This window comes from Scatophagus argus, chromosome 10, assembly GCF_020382885.2.
Source record: "Scatophagus argus isolate fScaArg1 chromosome 10, fScaArg1.pri, whole genome shotgun sequence".
NCBI classification, from domain to species: domain Eukaryota; kingdom Metazoa; phylum Chordata; class Actinopteri; family Scatophagidae; genus Scatophagus; species Scatophagus argus.
Genome location: NC_058502.1, coordinates 1122495 through 1135056, shown reverse-complemented (window position 1 = coordinate 1135056; position 12562 = coordinate 1122495). Strand labels below are relative to the sequence as shown.

Genomic DNA, 12562 nt, shown 5'->3' with positions numbered 1-12562 from the left:
GTGTGTTCATGGTGACCTCCGTCACTAAGCTGATCGTTTAAAGAAACTCGATAAAATGAATACAACAAAAATGAAATAACTCGTCCATTCAAAAAAAAGTTAGTAGTTATGTAGAGACGTTTAGTGACTCGGTTAAAGCTGTCCCGGTTGGTAAGAAGGGTATGTTATGGCAACGTTCTGCTAAGCTAAGGGAACGTTAGGGAGACATTAGCTATCGTTACACCAGTAGAAAGGGAAAGGAAAAGCCGGTGCTTTCCTGTCGCCATTGTGCTTTGGGAGTGTTTACATCGTCTCACCCGTGCGAGGCCACGCGTTGGTACAAATATTTCACAATTTTTAAGTATTTATGAGTTTTTGTTTTTTAAATGTTTCATAGTTTAGGGGATAGCAGTGCGATCAGTAGGAATGCTGACCTGCTGCTGCTGCATCTCTCTTCTCATAAACACCCAAATTACACTTGAAAAGACTCGAGGATTTAACACCCTTTAAAGAATTAAGTTATATCCGCTTTTCCATTTTTAATAAATTGTCCATTTTGGAAAACAGTCATGTTTGCAGACATGTAGGCCACAGATTACTGAATGTCTCATGTAAAGAAACCCAAGTTAACGTGAACAGACCCCCTAACAGCATCATTCTCATTTGTAATCTGAGGATTATGGGAAACTGCTGCAGTGGCCGTCAGGAGCAACACCTGTGGCACTTTGTTCATGTCCTTCTTCTGCACTTAGTAAAGCAGTAAAGAGTGAGGGGCCCTGGGGCAGATCCTGTCGCTTCACTCAGTCTTAGCTCCTCATGATAAAGGAAGTGCACGGTTTTGTTTTATTCTCAAAGGAAGTGCACGTCTTTGTTCTATTCTCAAAGTTTTATCTTCTGGTAATAATAATAATAAACAAAAGTATAAAACAAGTATAAATCTCTTTAATTTTACATAACTTGAAAATGTCAAGACAATTATGATACTGAAACAAAGCTCATGAGACACACTAATGTTTAAAATGATTAAAAGGGTGAGAAAGAGTTGGACAGCACTAACAGTTTAAAAAGAAAAACACATTAAACGGTTTTAATTCTGACAGCGGAGTGGCAGTCTGGACTTCTGAGGCGTTGACGCAGCTTCACTTTCTGATGCTTTCGACCTGGCAGGGATCTTCGACTCCTTCTTACCGCCCTTCTTTTGCTGGAGGAGAGAAATTACAAGAACGCAGAATCGTTGGCATTAAAAACACAGTAACCACGGGGTGAGCTTTCCCCTGGAAGCCCAGTATTCAAGTAAAATGATGGTTTGATCCATAAGTCATGAGTCATGAGTCTACTCTGACAGGTGACTCCACCAATAAGAGCCTCTATAGCAGGTTATATTCTCTTATGTCTGCAATATCACCGGCTAACGGCATGCTAAGCTACCTAGCACGTTGTTGCTAACATCAGCTGCCTGCTGCTCCACTCACTGAGCACAGACAAATCATCACCTTTAGTTACCATCATGTCATATCAGGTCTGCTGGCATGCTACCAATGTCTTATATGTCTCATTTCTAAATGGCTGCTGACCTTGAAGAAGGGAACACGTTTGCTCTCGTTGAAGACAAGGTTCTCGTCGATGAAGGACGGCTCTGTGGCCAAACTTTCGTTGCAGGTGCTGAGCTCATCCTCCAGAGAGTCCTACACAAAACAGGGAGGAGCAAAGTGAAAATGGAGCAGAGCCTAACAAGGTGCAGAAGAAATTTAAATCAGTATGCTGGCATTATTGCAGCCAACAGGTAGCAATCTGAGTTCACCTCAAGTGAAGAAGTGGAAATAAGAGGAAATGATGCTGGAAACCACCAACACACTGTGTATGTGAGCAAAAAACAACCAGAGAAGCACAGATAGCATAATAACTAATTGCTGTGAATAATGTAACCGAAGGCATGTAAACTGGATTTGGTGAAAACATGTGAAGAACATACGTGGTCAACCTGGCTGTGTTTGTCCTCCTCCTCCTCCTCTGGCTCCTCCTCTTCCTCCTCCATGGCAGCTCGCAGCTCCCTCTGCTGCCTCCTCAGGCTCTCCAGCAGCTCACAGCGGCTTTGCAACTTCATCAGCTGCCTGGGATACACAAACTCCCGGCGCTGAGGGGTGGTACCTGAAGGCAACAGCAGAACTGCTATCTGAGCCAGAAACACAACCCAACAATATGAAAACAATAAGAAGCTGAAGTGGCTGAATCGCGTACCTGTGGGAACGTCCTGCTGCAGCTCTTCCTGTAGAAAGCTGTGGACCAGCTGTTGGTTTGTCTCCATGCGCTCCTGGAGCTCCACCCGCTGTTGGTCCAGGACAGTCCGGATCTGGGAGGTCTGGTTCTGCACAGCGGTCAGAGCCTGTTTCACCTCCTCCTGCTGTCCAGATAGCTCCTCCCCAGCTGTTTGCAGCTGTTCTGTGCAGCACCTTTCCACGTTCTGGGGGGAATAATAGATTAGATTCAGGACAAGTTATGAGTTTCTGACGTGAAGCTGCAGTTTGTTATGATGCAATAGGCTTAAATCTGAAAATCCACAGGAACAAATTAGTAAATAAAAAACAAAAAAAACAAAGATGCAGAAGTCATTTGTACCTGATGGAGGGTCTGAGCTTCAGTCAAAATCACCCCCATCATGGACTGGTGCTCCTGGGCCTGAGTCTCTGCATGCTCCCTGAGTCTGGAGCTCCACTGGAGATCACGTTCCAGCAGACCTGCGGTCACACATTGACAGCGTCAACAACGATGTACCCTGAACGCACCACAGCTGTAGGTTTAACTGAAGAAATGATGAGTTTGGTACCAGACACAGAGCTGCGGAGGTGAGAGGAGCAGCCTGCCATCTCCTCCAGCGTCTGCTGGCTCTCATCGGTGGTCAGACGAAGAGAGGAGGCCAGAGAGGAGGAGGTGGAGGAGAGGAGATCTGCCTGGGCCGAGGCCCGTCTCTCTACTGCACCACAGCCGCTGCACAGGGAGACGCCAGGTGGTGACAAGGTGAGCAAAACACATACAAAACAATTTTAGTGGCCAATAATCTTTAACAAATATTTGTTCAACTTCCTTTTCTAGATTTCTGGAGCAGGCAATGATAAGTATGACTTGACTTTTGATGAGGGTTTGTGTTTGTGGCTCTTATAGGGACTTGCCTGCTGAGGTTCTCCTGTAGGATCTGGAGAGGTTTTTGCAGAGACTTGGAGGCCGAGCACAGATCAGTGAAGTCCTGCTGGGCCTCCAAGGTCAGCAGGTTGAGCTGGTCCTGCAGGCACTGGATGGTCTGCTTCATACCCTGACAGAAGGAAGGAAGCGCAGTCACTTTCACTGACATTTACAGAAGTGTCTCTGACTGATATCACTGGTCTTGTATGAGTGTGACAACATTTATACACACAGAAACATGACAAACCGCATCACACAGCTGATAAACAAGGCAACAAAATCTGCTCTTAGTTGGCAGATTTTAAACAGGATACAGCTGCTTCCTGAAAATATCTGGAGGAGTCAAAGAAACTCAGTTTGTGGATGCTGTTCAAATCAAAGATGATACCATAAATTACCAGCTCATTATCATCTCTTTTATTATCTTTTATACATTTTCACTTCACTTTTCATTTTAAAACACAAAAAAGCTGCTTAATTTTTTGGATTATGTGGTTAATTCACTTGTATTTTGGAGTATAAAGTGATAAAATAGAAGGAGAAACTTCAAGAAAAATGACTTCTTAAATGTGGTCAGGTGAGCTGAAGTGGAGAATTAAAGTTAGAGACGAACAAAATGACATTTCAAACCCAAGCGGGACGGAAGCTGCTGACACATCAGCCTCTTACCGCCTGGTGTCTCTCCTGTGCCCGTCTGATCTCGTCCTCCAGCTTGTCGTGTTCAGCCTGCAGTGAGCTCAGGCCCTGCACGGTGGCCTCCCGCAGCCGGGCCAGCTCCTGAACCAAGCCGCTGAAGAACACGCCCACCTCCTTCATCGCCTCCACCTGACAGGAGGAGACAGTGAAAATGGCTCAGAGAGACAAACAGGTGTGGCACAGGTGCAGACCACAGACAGACAGGAAGCACATGCTGACCGACCTTGTTGGCCAGAGTTCGCTGCGTCTCCACTGTGGCTCTCAGACTGTCGCTGAGCTCCTGGACGGCTGTCAGACCCATCAGAGTGCGAGCCATCAGGGCCTCCTCCATGTCCTGTCGATGCTCCTCCTGTAGCACAACACAACGAAAGAAAAAAGATTTTTTTCTTAGTCTGAGGCTTCAAACTACATACATGAACCCTCAAAAAGCCCTCGTCTTGCCCACACACTCAGAGGTCATCGCGTCCTCACCAGCAGTTGCAGCAGCGTCTCCTTGTCCTGCAGACAGAGCGTCTCCTGCTGCTGCACCCTGTCCTGGCATCGGCCAACACCCTCGGCTACAAGCCGCCCGACCCCACCCACAAAGGTCTCCATGGTGGTCAGCGCTCCCTTCAGTGCCGCGTGGTTCGTCACCAGCAAACCGTCTGTGCAAAACTCAAAAGTTAGACTCACATTTAAGCAGAAATAAAACTGAAACCAAATGTTGCAGAACATCTGAGAATAACTGCTTCCTAAATGCTCATTTCAAGATACATTTTCTGCTCGGCACGTCAGCCATCTTTCATCCTGAACCTCTCAGTGCACACACAGGTTAAGGATGAGCTGGCTGATGTGGGGCTTTGGCTGTCACTTCTCAGACGAGCTCTGCTCTCACCGATGGCCTCCGAGTAGCTGCTCATCATGCTGTGGTGTTCGGCTCCTTGCTGCTGAACGCAGCGCTGCATGCTGCTGAACGCTCCATCCATCCGCTCGGCAAAGCTCTGCTGGATCTGCCTGTTGTGCTGCTCCACCTGCAAGTTCAACCAGGTGAGTGTTTGTTAGTCCCGATCAAACTGCAGTCAGGTCAAAAGGTGGTCAGATCAGACCAGGCCAAAAAAGTCACTTACAGTCGATTTACGTCACGCTGACTGATCGGTGTATAAGTACACATTAGTATTAGTCTTGTTATTATGATGTATATTGAGTGTGTATTTGAGCCGCATGGACACTTTACAAGCTTTCAGTCAGTTTTTAGGACTGAGGTAAAATGAATGATGGGATAATGCAAAACGCTGCAGCCTACTGAGGCAGCATCACGAGTTTGGAAGAGTCAGCAAACCGACTCGGTTACGCTGAACTCTGTGAAGATGCTAACGTTAGCGATTATGAGCCAACAGGGCGAGTGAGGCCGCGAGGGCTTTCTTTTCATCTCGAGTGAGCGTCACTGCTCATGACATCAACTTCTCATTTCTCAACAGGAAATTGCCAAGCTAACTTCATTTCTTCCTTCTCATACTTCAGTCTCTTTGGACTGTTGGACAAAACATTATCACAATTTACAGTTAATTGTAGAATTAACTGCCGATTTTTCTTACTAATTAATCTTTCCGTTCACTTGAATGTTTAAAATAATGGAGGGACACATTTGAAATCTAATTGGCCACGCCTTAATCCTCATGTGTAACTTTAATACCTGCCAGGTGAGAAGAAGGACCATGTTGTCTTTTCTTTTGAGAACTTAAAGAATAAAATACGGAAGCTTTATATTCTACATTTTCTCAGTCACACTGTGATGTGATTCCCAATCAGTAGCTTTGGAGATGCACATTTTTCACTCGCCAGCGGCTGTGTGGTGTTTGAACAGAGACCTTGTTCTTCCTGTCCAGCTTGGCGTGGAGACCCGACACGTCGCTGGTGCTGGCGTCTGCTGTGCTCAGCAGCTGGACAAGGGAAAACGCAAACACACAAGGACACAAGTGTCAAATTCTCAGCAGCAGGCCAACAAACCTTTTTAAAAAAAATCTTCAGCAAAAGCACAAAAGAAATAACACAACAGGGGAGAAGTCATTTCACAATGCTGGTCTGATTTTTAAACCTCTATGTGCAATGAAGAGGGGAAAAAATCTACTCTGAAATAGGAAGTTTAGTCAAAAACACACAAGCACACAAAAAAAACAGGAAGTTACACTATGGTGCAACACTATTAATAGTATGGAAAGTACATGAAGATTAAAAAAAAAAAAAAAAAAAAAAAAGCTAACCAACATCTGAATACTGTTAATGAGACCTCAGCCACATGAACCGAAGCAGGAGGCGGAGACACGTACCTGCCCTGCCGTGCTGTGCAGGCTCTCCTGGATGGAGTTGAGCTCTGAGCAGATCAGCTCCTCCTCACTCAGCTTCTCTTTGGTCTGCTGCAGGTCCTGACTCGCCTCCGCCAGCCTCAAACCAACAACACGTCACTCAGTACATTCTCTCACTCGAGATACTTTACACGACTTCACGCAGATCAGATCTCGCAGGTCAGTATTGTACTGCACTCCGATCTGACGGACAGCTGCGTGTCCAGATGTGCTGGATGAGGGACGTGTTCATGTGTTGTATAGTGACAACCGCTCACCTCTGCTGCTTCTCGTCCAGGTCCACGGTGCACTGCTCCAGTTTGGTTTTACTGTCCATGAACAGCTCAGTCACCTGCACGGAGCAGCAAAGCGTGAGCACAGCCGCAGCAGCTCAACGTAAAGCTGAGCATCCATTAGAGCGCCGAGCTCTGAGAAACTTTCTGAGCCCCATTTTCTGGAAATTTCATGCCACGTGTCTGAAGGTTGCTGCCCTCTCTAGTCTGCAGCAGAAATACTGGTCGGTTAGTGAACTAACTCTTATTATTGTATTAATGTCCACGCCGGAGTCATTTCTAGAGCTCAGTGTCTGTAGGACACCATGCTGTCCAGCAGGTGTCACCTTTGAGCTCTGGCTCACAGGTAGAACTGTCGCTCAGAGGACAGGTGTATGGAACTGCGCTCATGTCGACTGTTTCAGTGTTTTCTTTAAGACAAGTCGACTTGTTTCAACGTCAGGGAAAACAGTCGTTCCATCTCAGGTAAATGTTGATTAAAAGGCCTTTGAAATGTTAAAAAACAAACAACATTTGTAGTTATAGTCAGGGGTAATGTTGGTAAAGTCTTCAGTTTGCACGTTTTGTCTGTCCGATGGTTCCAAACTGTTTAGTGTCACTAATGACAACACAAACTGAAAGGAAGTGATGCAGCGTTTGTTAGGAAGCTCACGTACCCTCTTGAGTTCCTCCTCCATGGCAGCAATCTTGTCAGTCAGCTCAGCAGTTTGCTCGTCCTGAGAGGTGATCTGACCCATCATACTCCTGACACACACACACACACACACGTCAGTTCATATCAGGCTCAGAAGGTGACCGTTACTACATATACTGATCCGAGTAAATATTTTAATGTGTTTCACTTCTTTATGAGTCAAAGAGACAAAAGCCAAACTCATGATGGTACTGACAGGAAAACAAACATAATGAACTAAATTTTCAAAAAGCTTTATATAAAAGACCTGAAGTCTTGTCGATGAAGGGCCCACACAGACGTTCACTCACTCTGCTAATTATTATATTTACTTTAAAATCTCTCAAAACGATTAGTTGATTTACATTCAAAGACTCAACAACGTTGACGATTAAAGTGAGTCAAGCTGTTTCTCTGGTCACAAGGTGACGATGGTGCCCAGTCAAACAGACAGAACTTTGTGGTTATCCCCTTCCTGTCACATGACCTACTCGTAGTTTTCTGCTGACAGATAAACTCCGTTCTTGTCCCGAGTGGCAGCCAAGTCACGTTTCAGACGCTCGATCTCCTCCGTGTACTCCTGAGTGGACACAAACACAACATTTTCCTGAAAAATGTCAACATGGACATGATCCAAAGACAATTCTTAGTCTACAACTACAACTAAGCGTCAAACTTCAACAGTCCCTGACGTAGTCCACCTTGATGAGTGTCCTCTTGGTGAGTTTCTGGTTGACCTCAGGTTTGTTCATGATGTTCTTGGCTCTGCTGGCGTAGTCCAGCGTGCTCAGAGTCTCCTGCAGAGACAGAAACAAGATCACATCCACGAGCTCTGAGGATTAAAGCCTGACTAAGCCAGTTAACGACAACAGAACTTACTTCCAGGTTGCTGGAAGACGGCGAAACGGTGGCGATGATGGAGGTTTTTGTTCGTCCTCCCAGCGAGTCCTGCAGGATTCTGGTCAGTTTAGACTCTCTGTGGGGACAGTACAGCAGCAGTTATCAAACCTGTGATTAGAGGGACGTCCACAAGTCAGCTCAGTGCAGATAAAGACTCCACCTGTATGGGACGTGGGGCCTTTTCTCCACCAGCGCGGTGATCACTCTGCCCAGAGTCAGCAGGGATTGGTTGATGTTTCCCGCCTCGCGAGCTCGTTTGTCCACCGCACCCGAACGTCCGATGTTTTCGCTGCCGGCGAGATCCACCTGGAGAGGATGGAGGTTTACACCATTTCACTGCAGTGGCATTAATTAACGACTTCTGCTTTCCAGTCTTCCTGGGCGAAACCTCTCATAGTCAACTTGATTATTACCAGATTGAGTTTGCCGATCTTCACCAGCTCCTCTCCGTCCAGAGTGATCTCCTTCATGTGAATGGTGACTGAGAACACAGAGTGGGAGCGACTGCAGAGACACAAAGCAGAGGTTAAGTGTGGAATCAAATGTGCCGACTGGACCAGCTGAGGCTGTAAACTTTGCTCCTGCACACCCAGCGAGCACACGTTACCTGGAGTAGGCGTTCATGAGCGTGGAGGCCGTCCTCCTCTTGGCGGCTCCTCTCTCGAGGATCTGATAAACTTCATCCTTGTTGTGAACGGTCACCTCCTCCAGACCCTTCACCACTACGCCTCGCTGCAACACAAAACAGACACGTGCCCATTTGTTCTGCAGGATCAGCAGCAGCCCTAAACACCTGACTGTTCCTTTAAAGGAACACTTTAACATTTGCTTTCACTGAGGGGGAAGCAACACAAGCAAACCCAGGATAAGAGCATCACCAAAGCATCTTTATCCCACCTTGTTGCGCGGGTCGTCAAAGAGCTGCAGCCGCTCGTTGACGTCCTCGGTGGGGCTGAGCAGGTCAAACAGCTCCTCGTTGTAGATCTCCAGCAGCGAGACTTTCACTGAGAACTCGGTGCCGTTCTCAGAGAGCTTCTCAAAGATCTGGTGCAGGGTTCTGGGGATGATGCCAGCCAGGGGGTCCTAAAAACACAAACACAGGACAAGGAGCCCGTTCACTTTCTGATGTACAAAGCCCACTTACTGCCCGAGTGCATTTATTAATTTAATGAGCTCTTATGACAAAAAACAACATAAAGTCATTTGGTTAATGTAAACACATCAGCGGTTCCTTTCGGAGTAAACTCACCTCCTCCCAGGTGAACTGCTCATTGGGACTCCTCTCGCCCTCCATGGTGAACGTCTTTCCCGTCCCAGTCTGACCGTAGCTGCACCAGACAGCAGAGAAGTTATTCTTCATTTCACACTTCATTTCAACAGAACAGTGAGGCAAGTTTTCGATGGGCTGAAGGATCTGCAGAGCACTCACGCAAAAACAGTGCAGTTGTATCCCATGATGACTTCGTCCAGAATGGGACAAACGACGCTCCTGTACACTTCAATCTGTTTGGCAGCTGGACCAAACACCTGTCCCCAAAATAAAGATAAGATAACAGACAGTTAAGACGCCCCAGTCAAGCTTTGTGACTCCATCCGAGTCTGACCAAATTCAATAAGTAACAGACGCAGTGAAAATATCAGTTACAGCAGTAAGACACAGCTTTAACATGAGCTACATGCTCCAGAGACTCCGGGTTCAAATGAAGTTAATCACCTTAAAGTACAGGTTTGATATGACCGAAGGTGGAGAGGACAGAAGAAGACGAGTGAAGAGAAGCATCCACTCACCATATCAAACGTGTACGTCTTTCGTGACGCCTTGTCGTTCATCCCTCCCGTCCTCACCATCACCTCCTTCCTGTTTGCATCGCAGTCAATGACGCCATATGACGACTTGCGCTCCGTCGTGTTAAAAGGCCTGAGAACAAAGACAGATGTGAGTTCTCTGCAGGGCACACAAGTTAAAAACGTACTTTTGTTTTACTTCCACCGACTGATCGCAGCTACAGTGGAGCTCGGTGATGCTGTCACATGACTCATACAAACAACATTATGCACAAAGCCTGGGACCAATCAAACAGAGTTAACTAACATCACATGACAGACACAAAATGTGGGTAGGAATCAATCTGTCAGTGAATCAAAAGTAAGACAGCTGCCATCTATTTTGATGACTGACAAACCGTCTCAGTCATTTTTCTAGTAGAAATGTCAACATTTGCTGGCTCCAACTTCTTAAATGCTGCTTTTTTGCCATTCATGTCAGTAAATGAAGAGTCTTTGGTTTCTGGACTGCTGGTTGGACAAAAGAAATTTAAAGATGTCACTTTGGACTCTGGCAAACTAATGAGGATACGTTAAAAATAACGTGTAATACAATCAATAATGACACTAACTGTGAATTTCAACTTTACTTGGGAAAATGGAGGGATGGTGGCTTTTCCAAGCAAATAACACATACAACACGTTGGTGATGCAGCTTTAAGAAACCATCACACAAGGGAAGAGCCCTTTACATGCCTTTAAGTCCGTTTACTGGGCGAAGTAAACTCAAACATTAACATGAAATATGTTTTAATATGCATAACACCGAATGCCTGTCACGTTACGAGATGGTTTAACGGATTTTAACCCCGCGTCAGGTTGTGAAACAAGTTCCTAACGACAAAAGGTTAACAGTCAACAACAGCGAAGAAACAAATGAAAGCTTTTTTCTCTCCATACCTGCATCGGACCACGACCTGGATGTTTCTCCCCTTCTCATCCCGTTTAACTCCGCTCAGGTTGTGTGAAGCCATGGCTGCAGAGAGAGACGTCCTCCTCTGCCAAATTAGTCTGTAAGCAACGTTATAGTGAGCACATAAAACTAAACGATCCGGAAACTGATCTTAATTAGAGGCTGAATCTGCCGGTGGTTCAAAAAAAGAGAAATGTGCGCAACGACGAGTGCAAACGATCATGTTAGCTAGCGCTAATAAAAAAACTGACGGGCCTTAATTCAAAGCAGCTTACCGACTGCCGGTGCACACGTATGTCCTTCTGTTTCTACGAATTATCCGCTTATTGTTTCACCACAAATAAGATTTATACGTAATATCTTTGTCCTCTTCTGCCTCCTCAGACAGCACGGCCTCCTTCCACAGAACCCTCTGGCGCACTCAAACCTCCTACAAGAAACATTTCAAACAGTACTTTTAAATTTTGAGGAACCAATAATAGGAGAGAAACGGCCAAACAAACGACACCATTGGTCAGGCAGGACACGTGACGCTGTGGCGCAGAGCATCACGGGAGGATAGCTTTGTATAAACGCCACCATATTAGCGCCAGATGGCGACATAGATCAGAAAACTGTTTTACGTTAAAAAGAAGGGCGGGTGCAGGTAACGACGTTGTTCATTCACTACAAGCGTTAAAAATAGACTCAGAAGCTTGTTTTATTTACCTAATTAATACGTATTTACGCATTGATTTATATTAGTTATTTCAGAGTAGGATTCATGAGCTGGGAGTACATTGAGACCACCATGAACGCGATACATTTGATTACTTTGTGTGAAATTAATCATTTATCTTAACTACTCTTAGAATCCAGAGGGAAAAAATCAACACGCGTGTAAACATCAGCCTTTCCGTTTCTTTTGATGAATCTGCTTTCAATGGCGCCACACATAATAGATACATTAGCTTGGGTGATGGGTCAAATTATTGATTGGACAAATCAATTCAAGTATTAACATGAATACAAATACGTTAACTTTTATTTGAATTTTAAAAAAATAATACATAAAACAACGAATACTTTGGCTGCTTTTCACTTTCATTTGTGCAAACGAGAAAACGGATTTAGAATTAAATAAGGACTCAAATGACCCAAAGTTGTTCGGATGGACACGTACAAAGGAGACATTTCAGTAAGGGCACCTCTCTGTACTCCCACCCAATCAAAAGGCAATGAGTTTAAAGAAATAAACCAACACTGATTTCATGCTTTCATGCAGTTTATGTGTTTCAGGTTTATGAGGTGAACAGAGGCGAGCAGCAATCCATCTGCTGAGGACCGTCCACCCACGCGGCCCCCTGAGGAGGGCGAGGGGGTTGCCCTTTTTGCTCTGGCAACCCCTTTGACACACACGCACACACTCACACACACATGCATGTATGGATTCAAAGACACACATGAAAATGTCGGCTCCTTTTGTTGTTTCCTCACGTCGTACAGTGATGATGTAATAACGCGTGGCTGCCATGTTGGAGGAACCAGAACCGCAAGTGATCATCTTCATCACGTCATCACGCATCTGCTCATTCTGGTTAACACATCTCATAGTACAGTTGATGACAGTTCAGCATGACTCAGATGAATCCTGCTTTAATGTGGTGTCTTAAATGTGTGAGCTGGTAAACTAATTCACCACGTCGAGTCGGCTGTTTGGGGGAAGATCCGAGAGAAAAGATAGTGGTAAAAAATATGTGACAAAGCGCAACAAAAACAGACGTTTTAGTGAATAAGTAATGAAGGG

The 12562-nt window shown here is 45.5% G+C and overlaps 1 protein-coding gene across 1 annotated transcript; it reads right to left on the bottom strand.

The window, feature by feature from the left end:
• Positions 1–899: 899 nt before the first annotated feature.
• On the bottom strand, positions 900–11209 carry kif11 (kinesin family member 11). The gene is made up of 27 exons (XM_046401852.1): positions 11052–11209; positions 10764–10874; positions 9828–9957; positions 9469–9566; positions 9289–9367; positions 8937–9122; positions 8647–8771; positions 8453–8543; positions 8200–8345; positions 8019–8115; positions 7841–7936; positions 7631–7719; positions 7123–7210; positions 6452–6525; positions 6159–6273; positions 5700–5771; positions 4727–4862; positions 4324–4496; positions 4076–4201; positions 3826–3981; positions 3147–3286; positions 2804–2964; positions 2596–2714; positions 2218–2440; positions 1952–2127; positions 1554–1664; positions 900–1180 (listed from the first exon to the last, which is right to left on the bottom strand). The coding sequence occupies exons 2-27, from the start codon at positions 10835–10837 to the stop codon at positions 1067–1069; spliced, it is 3195 nt and encodes a 1064-aa protein (XP_046257808.1). The 5' UTR covers positions 10838–10874; positions 11052–11209; the 3' UTR covers positions 900–1066.
• Positions 11210–12562: the final 1353 nt, after the last annotated feature.